The sequence below is a fragment of the Anguilla anguilla genome, chromosome 5 (genome assembly GCF_013347855.1).
Source record: "Anguilla anguilla isolate fAngAng1 chromosome 5, fAngAng1.pri, whole genome shotgun sequence".
Classification (NCBI taxonomy): domain Eukaryota; kingdom Metazoa; phylum Chordata; class Actinopteri; order Anguilliformes; family Anguillidae; genus Anguilla; species Anguilla anguilla.
The window spans coordinates 45265315-45279450 of NC_049205.1; the positions used below are offsets into that span (position 1 = coordinate 45265315).

A 14136-nucleotide genomic window follows, 5' to 3' on the forward strand; every position below is an offset into this window, starting at 1 on the left:
TAGACACACACACACACACACACACACACTCATAGACACACACACACACACACCCACTCATAGACACACGCACACACACACCCACTCATAGACACACACACACACACACACCCACTCATAGACACACACACACACACACACACACACACACACACAAACTTTGGCCAGTTCCTAATTTAATAAGCTGCCATCACAGAGGGAACCCCCCCCCCCCCCCCACTCGGCGTGGGCTTCCCGTACAGACGCGTTTAGAACAGGCCCTGCTCCGGCCGAGCAGCCTGCCGCCGTGTTCATTCACACCCGCACGTGTCCCCACATCTCTCTAAAGAGCACAGCCCAGCCATAACAATAACACCGGGAGCGGGGACCCGCCAAGGCCCCGCTTCATTAACAGGTCGGGGGCTTCCTGCTCTCTCCATCTCACCCCACACTGAGACCGCCGCCCGAGACAAGCAGCCCATTCAGAGCTCCATTACCGACCCCGGCCGGGGCGGGCTCTAATTTAATTACGCCGTCCGCAGCGAAACAGCAGCTGGCCGTGCGCTGAGCGCCAGCCCGGCGATACACGCCATCAATTAGAGGAGCTGATATCAGATCAGACGCGAGAATGACGATGGAGACGACGATAAAACAGCCGCAGCGGCAAATGCTAACGAGGAAACGAATCGCTCCGTTTACAGGTGCTTGTGGCTGAAGAGCTTAAATGGTAAACCGGCGACGGAGCAGTGAGCGAGTGATGAGGGAGCGGTGAGAGAGCGGTGAGCGAGCGGTGAGAGAGCGATGAGGGAGCGGTGAGAGAGCGGTGAGGGAGCGGTGAGCGAGCGGTGAGCGAGCGGTGAGAGAGCGATGAGAGAGCGATGAGGGAGCGGTGAGGGAGCGGTGAGAGAGCGATGAGGGAGCGGTGAGGGAGCGGTGAGCGAGCGGTGAGAGAGCGATGAGGGAGCGGTGAGGGAGCGGTGAGAGAGCGGTGAGGGAGCGGTGAGCGAGCGGTGAGCGAGCGATGAGAGAGCGATGAGGGAGCGGTGAGGGAGCGGTGAGATAGCGGTGAGGGAGCGGTGAGCGAGCGGTGAGAGAGCGATGAGGGAGCGGTGAGGGAGCGGTGAGAGAGCGGTGAGGGAGCGGTGAGAGAGCGGTGAGGGAGCGGTGAGGGAGCGGTGAGGGAGCGGTGAGGGAGCGGTGAGGGAGCGGTGAGAGAGCGGTGAGGGAGCGGTGAGGGAGCGGTGAAAGAGCGGTGAGAGAGCGGTGAGGGAGCGGTGAGGGAGCGGTGAGAGAGCGGTGAGGGAGCGGTGAGGGAGCGGTGAGAGAGCGGTGAGGGAGCGGTGAGGGAGCGGTGAGAGAGCGGTAACGGGGACCCCTCGGGCACGCTACCCGGCGCCGTGTGACATAACCCCGCGCGGCCACGCCCACAGGACGCCCCGGGGCCCGGGAGAGAGCGCCCATTGTCCGCAGGGAGGGATACAGTTACAGCAGCGGCGCGTAATCCCCGCCCCCCCCAGGGGCAGCCGAATCAATGAAGCCCCTGCATGGCGCTCTGTGGGGGGAACAGCTGTCTGCGGGCCGAGGGACAGCAGCTGAGGGGGGGGGGGGGGGGACAGCTGTCCACATCACCACCGCCCCCCACTTCCCGAGCTGGAGGTAGCAGGCTCACTGATATGGAAGCATATCGACCATTACATTTGGTTTACATTCGATGGGCGCAAAAACCTCGGCATAATTCAAATGAAAATTCGAAAGCCAGCTTTCAAGTTAATGTACGCACTTTATCTGACGATTTGAAAATTTAAATGCAAAGTCCATTTCAGATATTCAATTCCGGTCATAATTTAAATGAAAATGAAAAACCACATTGGAAACAGCAGGTTCTTATTGTAACCGCACTGAAACCGCTGTTTCAAATGTGGTTTTCATTTTCATATAAATTAGGACAAGGTTGTGTCACAGAGGGCAAGAAAAATTTTATATGAAATGGACTTTGGATTTAAATTTTCTAGTTGTCAGAAAGTGCCTACATTAACTTGGAAATGAAAAAGCAATGATGGCTTTTGCTTTTCATTTGAATTACGTCATGGTTTTTGTGCACATCGAATCAAAATGAAACGTAATTGCTGATTTGCATTTTCAGTTGAATTTTGGCATGGATATGCTTCCGTACACGGATGCTCCACACTGGCTTGTACTCTGTCCGTCACCCGGGATACGGCGGCCCTCATTGGCCAGCGTGTTCACTGTGTAACGCTCAACTGCCCCTTATAAGGGGATCAAAAGGTCCTTTGTGCCTGCACAACATGACATCATGTCTACTGTCAACATACATGGAGAAAAGGGAATATCAGATTATTCGAATGCTCCAAATGGAGATTCGTTTTTCAGCTTGGTATTTATATTTCTGCTGATTAAAAAGAAATCCAGTAAAGGACCAGTATTTTTTATAAGGAATCAAAAACCCTATAGTGCATAAGGTCATTCACTGATGTAGATTTATTTCTCTGATTATTTGCTGTGTGAAAGAGACTGATTGAAGATCACTGAACTGCTAGCCATTATTTGCAACAGCTAAAACAAGCTTTTTAGTTTTTTTTTAAAGAACTTCATCCAGCTCTTGAAGGAAGAGAAAAGGGCATTGCCAGTTGGAACATGAGAGTTTGGACATTGGATCAGCACTGGAATAGCAAACGAACCCCAATGTGTGATCGCTGCTACCAGCATGGTGTTCAGCTTCTTAATTTGTGTCTGAGCCTGCGGGCTGGTGTGCTGTATGCCCTTCCAGAGGGCGCCAGGGCGCTCAGAACCGTACCTGCTGTGCCCGCCGCCGTGCCAGCTGTGCCAGTGAGGGAGGACGGGGATCCTACCGGCGTCGAGGGATTGGATGGAAAACTACTGCTGGTGTGGTCAGGTGAATAAATCTGGAGAAGAGGGGAGGAGGGGGGAGAGAGTGAGGAGGGAGGGAGGAAGAGAGGGAGAGAGAGAGAGAGAGAGAGAGAGGCACCTGTCAGTAAGGCCCAGACGCCGCTCTTTCATTGCTCAGTGCTTTTCATGGCTCCCTCCGCCACCCCTCAGTCTGCCCACAGACTAAATTGGCTCATCAATTCTGCTTGTTTTACGGCCTGCGTGCTCATAAAGACACTCCCAGCATGCATATGGGCCTTTTAACAACGCGGGACGGTGCCGCCAACGCCGCCGCCGCCACGCCCGCGCGAAACATCGGTTTCCCTCCGCCCTCCACGCATCGCATCTCATCCCTTTTCCCCTCAAATCCCCGCTGTCCCATTCGCTGCGTTCTCCCGACCCTAAAGAAGCCTCTATCCGCCACACAATGCAGGAGACGCTACGCTGTATCTTACATTCCTGCAGCAAGAAAAAAAAAACACCCAGTGAGAAAGACGGGATCCTGAGAGGCTGCAGATGCACCCAAATCACCATTAAATCCCGTTAATGTGGCTTTAAAGCGCCTGGCGGTACAACCCGCGCGCGGCGCAGTCTGCCACAGGGTGGAGAGAGGAGGGGAGGGGAGGGGAGGAGACCTGACGCTCAGCGCCCACGCCTCGGCCGCCGTTAGTCTCCATTTCCGCTCCTCATTAGCGCGTACGGAGTGGCAGGGACGGGCCCCCCGGTGCCCCCGTTACACCCCCCCCCCCCCAACTTACCCCCCCACAACAGGAGCGGCTGTCTCCCCCCGAGGCAGACCGCGTGAGATCCGGTTATTGATGGGATCTAATAAAACCGCGGGGTCATTTGATCCTCGCTGCTCGCGGCGTGAGGCGTTTTGTCTGATAATGGCGGTCTCCAGGGGGGTGGGGGGGTGCGGGTGACCTGTCGGGCCACAGCAGGGGGGGGGGATCCGAGAGCTCCTGTGACAGGAGCCTCCCCCCCACCTCCCCCCGAACGCAGACAGGTTTACCTCGGCTGCACCTCTGTGTTCCGCGTCGCTGCTCGTTTCTGTGCCCTACGTGAAGGAGTGAGGGGAGCGGTTTGAGTGCCTGCCGGTGGCATGTGAAGGATGCTGTCTTTAATTGATTACACCTGTGGATTATATCTTTAAAACCATTAAAGGAGGGCCGAGTTTTCTCTACAAAGCAAGATAAATTAAACAACAGGATTCCCCCGTCTCTCTGCTTGACAAGAGAATAGTTTGCCAGGCGATTTAAAACACCTTCGATCCAACTAATTACATCTCAGATGAATAGCATACCTAGAGCGATTTTTCACGCAGAAAGTCCCATCTCCAGGGCTCTGATACAATAAGTGGGGAAACAGAAGCTGGACATCAGGGGCGCACAACCAGGGCACTGCATCTTAAAGATTTTACTGTGCTCAAGTATAGGAGTGAATCAGCATAGTTTATACAGCTGTCAGAAAACTACAACTTCGGCAATTGGTTGGAACAAAAACCAGCATGCAGGCCAGCTCTCCAGGACTGGAGTTTTGCACCCCTGGTCTACATCATAAAACAGGGCTGCCCAATTTTTCTTGGAGATTTATCATCCTACAGGTTTTAATTTCAACCTTAATTTGGTGCACCTGATTCCACTAATTAGCAGCTCAAAAAGATATCTAGCTAGTTGAATGAGGTGTGCTTTATTAGTGTCAGAGTAAAAACCTACAGGAGAGTAGATCTCCAGGAACAGGGGTGGGCAATCCTGCACTAAAACACTGTGGAATAGACTATGTTTGGAATCTCTTAATTTAAACCCAAAAGGATGCGTTTGTGAATCAAATGACTTCCAAAATCCAGTGAAGACAGAGCACTGCGGGCTTCAGACAAAACGTGTTGATTTTCTTTCTTAGGGTCTCTTATTCCGCACACCTCCACCAAATTCCTGGGTGACATTTATTGCCCTTGAACACACAGCTCTTGAAACACCTCCCCGATGTTATGTCGAGCATCCACCGTGTTTGTTATTTCACGTCTCACGTGTCCTTGAACTGTTAGGACATTAACGCACAGACTCAGAAAGTTCAGCTGAGCACAAGCAGTGATTTTGCTTTTAAACAGTTGGTCGATGGCCATGATACATGACCTAGCTAGACCACAGTGGCCTGTTCTTTACATCACCATGGTCAAACTGTGACGTGGCGCATCTTACAACGGTCGAGGCTCCGCCCTTCATCAGTCCAGTTCCCCCTGGGCGGCAGGGGGCCAATGAGAAGGGCCCATTGAGAAGAGCCACGAACAAAAGCCGCACAACGGGCGTCCGCTGAGCTGAGCTGCCGCGTTTCCAAATCCAGCCCGCCCCCCTCTCAGCGCCCTCCACCCCCTGCCCACACCCCCACCCCATACCCCCCTCACAACCCAACCGTGTCCATTTCACAGCAGCTTTGTCATGCTAATAGAATTGAGTCTGCGAATACAAAAAGACTTAATTTCTGATTATCGTTGTGCCCCCTCCTCCTTTCAGCCTGCGTACTTGTGTGTAGTCAACTTCCCCCGCGCTGCTTATTAGATTTTTTTTTTTTAACCTCCTCTCTCCGCTGCGTCGAAAAGAAAGCCATTAACCCCCCCCCCCCCCCCGAGCCGAATTTGTATGGGGCCGTGCGCGGGGTCCGGAGGAGCACGGGATCAGTGAAAGGAAAAGCGATCGGGGGGCAGCCGCAGCGTAACTAAAACACCGCTGGTTAAACACTCGCTTCTTCAGCGGGGCGGCCGCAAACTCAGAAACAAAAGTGCGCTTGGATCTGGAATCAGACCCCGGAACGTAGCAGATGTTTCGGTCTTTTCAGAGGACTCTCCGCAGACGCAATCTTAGGGGTCATTGTTTGGCGAGAGCTCGGCGAAACGCATTCGAAAACGCACGAATACCCAGATTTCCCTTATTTCTTTCCATCTAGACCGGTTGATTATCCAAACTGATGCATAATCCATAAGCTTCGCCGATAGTTTATTTTAATGTACAGTTCCCTTTCTTGTGCACTCTGAGATTAGGACCACAATTATCCAGGCTTAGGCCCAAAAAAAACATTTGCTAACGTATCCTCTGGCCTTTAATCACGGTATCATTCGCTACGGTGGTTAATGCCCATCACAGCAACAAAGGTCACTTCTCTTAAAGTTCGAAGTGTTTTCAGCATGTGGTATTGGTTTACAGAAAATGTTCACTCCATATAGGATGCTGAAACAGCTTATTTTTTGTGGGTCAGGGGTGTGTCTGTGTGTTTTGGGGGGGGGGGGGGGGGGGGGGGGGTTGGCAAAGAGTTGTAGGTTTCCGTGAAATGGAGCACAACCGCAGATGATTCTACATTCCAAGAGAAAAATCCCCCAGGTGATTTTGAAATGTGCACGCGAGAAGGGATTCTTTAATACAGTCTCAACAGCGTGGAAATGTTAGCATCTAAACTAGCATATGAGTGGGATTCGTGCTATACGTTCCCTTTGGAGGGGCTGGGCACCAGTATCTGAGAGGGCTTTGTCTCACAGAAGCTCGCTGGAGCAGCTGCGCTGCGTGTGGCGTCTGACCGCAGAACGCACCCCACGGCAGCCCGAGCGCGAGCTGATCCACGGGAGGATCCGGCTGCTCCTGCCAAGCAGCGACCGCGGGATGACAGACCTCCTGTTGCCCTGGTAACCTGTACCCACCCACCTCTGTGTCAGAGGGAGCTCGCCGGCCCTGCCCCATTCCTTCTACGCAAAACAGCCTTCCTGAGAGACAGATCCTGCTTCGGCTCACCCACTAGCCCGGCCTAGGTTAGCAGCTCTGCTAATGAAACGGGGAGGAGCGCTCCCTGTGTGAAGCGTCGCGCGCGCAGGGGAGGCGGAGCTTACCGAGGCCAGGGCTTTGCCCAGCGCGTCTCCAGTTTGCGAGCCTCCCGCGGCGTTCCCCCGGCTCCCTGCGGCTACACAGGAGACAGAGAAAAGTTCCCATTAAACAGCAAATTGACATTACACTACGGGTGGGTGGTATAAATGCTAGCGCAACCACTGCGCCTAAGTACTGAAACGTGCTTATCAATAACCAATGCTACAGTTTATTATTCATTCATTCTTGTACCAATGCTCACTTACAAATAACTAACCTAAATCTAAGTAACCTTAGCTTGATCATGCATTAATATTTGTACCAATTAACATCTAAATCGGTTGGAGATTTACAATAGTAAGACAGAACAACTATTAACCGAAGTAACACTGCAACAATAACGATCGCTATCTAACTAGATATTAGCAGCCTAAATTAATTCTGCTGTAATTGCATCTGTGCTATGCATGACCGAACCATGTTGCAGTGAAAATACTTTCAAAAATACTGTTTATTTAATTTTTACTGAATGCCCCTTGTAGCATAGGTTTCAGCAGGGTAGAGCAGAACTTCTGTTTCTTAAGATTAAGAAACTCACCAGAGACTCACATCCCCTGCAGGGGACAAAAATGAACGAACACATGCATGCGGGCGGGAGGGCAGAAGAGGCGTGGCCTTACCCAGGATGCTCTCGGCGGCGCTGATGGGCGGGGTGTGCGAGGCGCTGACGAAGGGCGGGGCGACGGAGCTGCCGCCGCGGTGGAAGCTGGACATGGGAGGAAGACTGGCGCTGATGTCGGCGGGGGACACGGAGTGGGGCGGGTAGTTCTGCAACACAGGCAGGGAGAGGGTTAAACGCCGTTAGAGGACACACGCGCGTGCCGTGCACGGCGTGGGCGTGTGCGCACGTGCACGGGAATGCCTTCCTAAACTACGGAATACACACAGACATTTACAGACACATTCTAAATACACGAGATTATTATGAGATCTCATTTTAATAAAGAAAACAACTTCAGAGTGAGCCAGGACTACAGGATATAAACAGTAAGATATCAGACAGCCTGGTTATGAGGCACAGCAGGATGTGGGGAGGACACAGGGGCAGCTGGGGGCCGGGTGGAGGAGACTGTGCGTGTACAGCACTGAGGTAAAGAGACAGAGTGGAGCCGGGTTCGAGTGCAGAGTGCTGCACTTAGAGACGATGTGTGTTTCCAGGACAGCTGCAGAGAAGGTGAGCACTTCCAGCGCTGGACACAAAGACATGGAACGCCCGTACCAGGCCGAGGGGAGGGGGTCAGAGAGACGACACCACGAGAGATACCAAGAGAAAGCGAAGAGGGAATGTGTGTGCACGTGTGCGTATGTCTGCATGCGCACGTGCGTGTGTATGTGCGCGAGCATGTGCGTGCACGTGTGTATGTGTCTGTGCGTGCACGTGTGTCTGTGTGATGCTTGTCTCTGAGCGCGCGTGTGCACGTATGCGTGTGAACATGTGTGTATGCGTATGTGTGTGTGTGTGTGTGTGCATGTTTGTATGCATATGTATTTGGCGGGACAGTACCTTAAGTGATCAGCAACTAGACGAAGATGTGATTTGGCGATGTAGCGGCAAGGTGTAAAATGTGACGCAGATCTGTTGTTTTTCCACACAAGTGTCAGCAAAGGGGCAGTGACCTGCAGTGCTGACACCAGCCACGACTACAAGGACTACAGAGAACACATCAGGGCTAGCACATCGAGGCTAACACAATCAGGGCTAACACACCTGGGCTAACACATCAGGGCTAAAACACTGGGGCTAACGCATCGCAGCTAACGCATCCGGGCTAACAGAGTCAGGGCTAACACATCAGGCCAAACATATCTGGGCTAAGACAATCAGGGCTAACAGTCAGGGCTAATATAATTTGGACTAACACACCGGGGCTAAAACATCACGCTGAACATATCAGGGCTAACACATCAGGGCTAAGACAATCAGAGCTAACACATCAGTCCAAACACATTAGCGCTAACATATCAAGGCTAAGACAATCAGAGCTAAAACATCAGTCCAACCACATTAGGGCTAAAGCATCCAGGCTACCAAATCAGGCTGAACACATCAGGCTAGCACATTAGGGCTAACTCATCCTAACTAAGGCATCCTGGCTAATGCATTTGGGCTAACGCATCCTGGCTAATGCATTTGGGCTAACGCATCCTGGCTAATGCATTTGGGCTAAGGCATCCTGGCTAATGCATTTGGGCTAAGGCATCCTGGCTAATGCATTTGGGCTAACGCATCCTGGCTAATGCATTTGGGCTAACGCATCCGGGCTCCACTATTGCATGTCTCGGTGGATCAGCAGGAGGGAGTATTGCGCTCACAATGTTGCATAACGTTGCATATTCTTTTTGCTTTTGCTTTGAGCCTGGTAAGAGCTGCCATGTAAGAGCAAAGTTCACCAGAGGAATCACGAAACACAATTCAGCCTTGCATTGCGACAGCAGTGTAATATAAGGACTGTAAACTCGGGCATTCCTGCACCGTTTTCTACGGGTTATGTGGAAACACAGCCTAGCACGAACTGGGTTCTCTGATACCCAATCTAAATGTCATCCATTTGAATGAAAATACTGCACAAATACACATACAGGGTCTGTGTCTGAAGCGACAATAGCCTCAGAACACGGGCGTGTCGTGCTGACATCACAGAGCTCCGCCTTACCAGGCGATCGTGCGAGTGCAGGCTGCCGTAGTTTCCAGACTGTGGCATGTGAGATGACGATCCTCCCAGCATCCCCCCGTAGCCGGGCTGACTGATCCCGTTCGAAGAGTTCCAGGGGTCAGAGGAATTGTGGGTCCCATCTAAGTTACACATAAGAAAAGCCTGAGTGCATCGTTCACAAATCAAACCACTCCTAACTCACTAACTCCTTCACATCAGCAGAGTATTCCACCATAGTGACTGATGCCTAATTACTGTCGGACACTAAAAATGAAACGTCAAGAATAAAGTAAAAACGTGTGTTTGGCAAAAAAAAAAACTAATAAAACAATAAATTCTGGTAAGTCAGTTTCATGCAGAATTATCTCAGGCTACAATGAAAGTCATGCTTTTCACATTAGATGAAGTGCTTGTGAAAGACGAGCAGCCCTGCTTGATGTAATAGCGGGGCGAGAGCCAGGTCCCAGGCCTGAGCGGGGTGGGGAAACGTCTGAAAGAATAGAATCTGCCCTAAGCCAGAGAAGCCCGGCGACGATCCAACTGATCTACACAGCGGAGGAGCCGCGATTCTCCGCAGACACCCGACAGCTGGAGCGACCTGGCGCGGGAGCAGAAACGCTCTGTAACACCGCGCAACTTCCTGCCAACCTGTCAGGCCCGGGAGAAGAACACAGGAACAAGCCCTACAGCCCGCGCGGACGAGACCGGATACGGCGGACTGGCGAGCAGAGCAGCGCCGCACAGGAAGTTCTGCTGGGACACGCTTGCCTTTTACGCAACTCCTGTCTTGACAAGTTGTTTACAGCTATTTAATCTCCTCTTCCGGAACGAAGAAAAACAGCCTTTCAGCAAATGAACTTCACGTTTGCCTGGAGAGTTTTCCAGAAAAACCGCACACCTCTTAAGGCTAACAGACAGCCAGGGTGGTGGAAGGGCCCACGGTCATGTAGACCCCGAGGGAAAACGCGCATGGACACCGCGGCGTGAATAACGGCTGTTCTGCGGCCGCACGCGGAAATCCAGACGGCGTACCGACACCGGCAGTCCCCACCGCAGTACGTGCGAGGCGCCGGTGGCGTCGAGGAGTTTCACTCACCGAAGAAAGTGCTTGCGAACATGCTCCCCGGAGGCTTGGGCGACGGGAAGGAGGGCGAGTCTCTGCTGAAGTCTTCCGTGTTGGGAGACGGCGCGTAAACCTGCCAAAACAGCACAGCAAACACCGTTAGGAAACGCGCGGGACCGCCAGATTCACACTGCCGCTGCCGGGCCAAACCGCGCAAACGCACTGCGCACAAGTTGCGGTTCCGCTCGCGGCGCTCTCCCGCGTACGACTCTGACACGCTGCCATGACAAGGTCATTTGTCTTGGTCACCTGGAAAATATTTATCAGTGCGTGTCAGCCAAAGCAAGCGTACGGGTTAGCGAACGCTCGGAAGGGCAGCTGTTTTTAAAGACATAGAGAATGCAGCAGTTTGACGTACAGTTTGAGGCCGTAATCACTGGGCTGGGGATCGATGAGCCTCCTAATCCTGATTCAGGACCATTTATTACGACAAATCCCATCCCTCACCCTCCCACACTGTTCTCCAGCATTTCCCCCTTCTGGATCAGATTCCACAGGAAAATCAAGATGGCCGTCCTTCGATTCGCTCCAGAAGGACTACATTCAACGTAGTGACCAATTATGCGGGGTTAATCGATGACTACATTTATTAATGAGAGAAATACAGGTGAGGGACGAGCATCATGGTGACTAATTGAGCATGTTGAGATTTTGAAGTCCCAGCATGCAAAGCAGAGCCAGGCACAGGAGACCCCAAAACAATCCCCCCGTATTCGAGCATCCCGTTACCATAGCTGCTTTGAAGCAGCGCATCCCAGAGCTTACGGATAATCCGTCAGGGTCAGAGTTCAGAGTTCAGAGGGGGCCGACCTACAGCACGCAGCCACAGGAACGCTTAGCTTGGCCTTTTTTTCCCCCAATGCATCCGAATTAATGACAAATAGGCCGTCAATCTACAAAGGCCTCACAACACAGATGGTATTTACCCTACATATTAACCCATAATCAACCCGTCAAAATAACAAGAAATAATGACTGTCTTCTTCACTTGGATAAAACTGGCACAGTGATGTGTGTGACACCTTTCCCCGCCCAGGCAATTCCCTCATGCGCATTAACACAGGATAATAATTTATACCCTTAGATTTCAATGGGTAGACAAAGTGCTGAGGAGAGCAGAAAAGAATCCCTCTGTTTTCTTTCGTTCTTTACTTCGTTCCCTTCTTTAACGACGAACGGAACTACGAGCAGGATGGGGCGCAGGCGTGAGGGGGCTCGGCGAAAGCACGGATTCAAAGGAAGCCACGGCCAAACGTGGGTCATGTGGTCTCTCTGACTCCACACCCTCCAGATGGGGGCCCAATGCCCCCCCACCCCACACCCACCTCACCACGGCGGTCTCTCTCATTTAAGATCAGAGGACGCGGCGCAAATCGCGGCCCAGCCTCACCCATCACCGGATCACCTGCAACGCCAATTACTCCTTTAATGGCCCGGCCGTATCTTCACCTGCATCTGCATCTTTTCATGTCTTACAAACACCAGACACTGGAAGAGGCATTTCCTGAGTGAGGTCTCTAATAAATCTAGCTTTGTTGAAATTAATTAAAAAATAAGCCAAATGTTACACAGATCAAAACCTTTGATTCCATTAGTCTGCAGACCAAAATGTGCACTTCGTTCATTTTGCAGAATTAAAAACATGGTGTTTGCCGTATCTGAGTACTGCAGTACAAAGATGTTCAAAGTGATGGATCTCATTAGTTGACCTAATTCAGAATGGGGATGGGACAAATATGCTCAAGCCATGCACGCACATGCAAGCATGCACGCACGTGAACACACACTCACACACACACAAACACACATGTGCAAACACACACACACACACACAAATGCACACTCTCTCTCTCACACACACACACACACACACACATGCAAACACACAGGCAAATGCATGCACACACATACATATGCACACACGCTCACACATTCACACGCACACACACACACACTTTCTCTTTCACTCCCTCACACACACACACTCTCTCTATCTCTCACACACATACACATACACAAACACACACACACACACATACTCACTCTCTCTCTCTCTCTCTCTCTCTCTCTCTCACTCACACACACACACACAGACTGGTTCATACAGTATAGCGCTATCCTGCTGTGCACCTGCTCCCCCTCCTGCTTTGATGTGCCAGTGGACAGGAGCGCACGGCTCCCTCTGCAACATCAATGGCGCTGGGCTGCAGACACGCAGCTGGTGGGGCGTGGCGGGGCGGGGTGGGGCGGGGCGGGGGGACGGCTCTCCTGGGCACCCCAGACCAGCGTGCTGGGGCGCACGACCCCGGCGGCACACCTCCCGGACTGATCCCAGGTCAGCCAAGCGCGTCGGCCCTGGGCTTTGTCCCCCGGCTGAGCCGCCATCGGGCAGCATATGGCAGCGGATAAAGCTAATTGTCCCTCTTACCCTCTCCCAACCAGTCGACCCATTAATAAAGCCTTCCGAACACCAGGCGCCCCCGTCCCGCCTCCGCTGCCCGGAGGAGGGGCCGTGTCCAGCGCGCCGGCCCCTGGGGGAGGGGCCCTGTGTGCTGTGCCGGCCCCTAGGGGAGGGGCCCTGTGTGCTGCGCCGGCCCCTAGGGGAGGGGCCCTGTCCGCTGCATTTCCTTTTATGAGGACACTGATTAAAGAGCTGTCACTCACAGCTCCCTGAATGATTACAAAACCACAGTTGCCGCCGCCCCCAGTTATTTATTTATTTATTTTTCGTACACAGCATTTTGCTTTTGCAAGCAAGTGCACGAAAGATGAAAGCAAAAAAACTACTTTCAACTGCCCGTGACAACCAAATGAGCAGGTTTAGGCAAACTCCAGCCTTCACATTCAGAGAGGGGTGTTTCACTTCCAAGAAAACATTTAAGGGTTTAACTTCTTCTGTGACTTATTTGAAGGGCTTTCATTTTATTTTATTTTTTTACTTTCGATGTATGTATTTTTCTAGATACCTAAAGCTGATGCAGCACTGCCATAGGTCTCTCACACACACACACACACACACACACGCACACACACACCTTACCCTGTGGCACCTGCCTCTGATGTGAACGGCGCACTGATCAAAACGCACGAAGCCATTAAACTGTCAACACGTGGACGCTCTGAATGGCTTCGAAAAAAAAACGGCTTGAAATAAATGATTAAGCCACCGCACAAAAACAGGCGCACAACAAAAGTGCAGGCAGGACAGTTCAAAGTAATTGGTTGCAAGTGACAACAAAATATCCTGTCTCCGCAAGTCAATATTTTGAATCGCACGGAGCCCCAAGGCCTTTTCTTTTGATGTAAAAATATCAGACGCACTTTTCAAGGCGAAAAGCACACAGGTCCAACACAATAGCCCACCGATTCAAAGGCTGCCTTTTTTCCTGATAAGACACGTCGAGTTTTCTGAGGTGACGCTGCTGGCTGGGCGTAAAACTCGAGCTGAATGAAAACTTAAAGCTCTTCGTTTACTGAGGCGAACCGCCTGAGCCTTTTTCAGTAAAAACGTCTTTCAAAGAGCAAAGAATCAAAGTCCCTTTCACCGCGAGTAAAAAGACACGAATTT

At 51.9% G+C, this 14136-nt stretch overlaps 1 protein-coding gene across 4 annotated transcripts in view; it reads right to left on the reverse strand.

Annotated features, from left to right (window-relative positions):
- The window catches only part of LOC118227551 (transcription factor 12-like), a 101005-nt gene that overhangs the window by 11345 nt on the left and 75524 nt on the right, over positions 1 to 14136 (reverse strand). For all 4 annotated transcript variants that reach the window (XM_035418130.1, XM_035418127.1, XM_035418128.1 and 1 more), the window contains 5 exons: positions 10542 to 10641; positions 9446 to 9585; positions 7412 to 7559; positions 6758 to 6828; positions 2795 to 2903 (listed from right to left, as the gene is read on the reverse strand). In XM_035418130.1, the coding sequence (XP_035274021.1) occupies positions 2795 to 2903; positions 6758 to 6828; positions 7412 to 7559; positions 9446 to 9585; positions 10542 to 10641 (568 nt within the window). The remainder of the gene's footprint in view (positions 1 to 2794; positions 2904 to 6757; positions 6829 to 7411; positions 7560 to 9445; positions 9586 to 10541; positions 10642 to 14136) is intronic.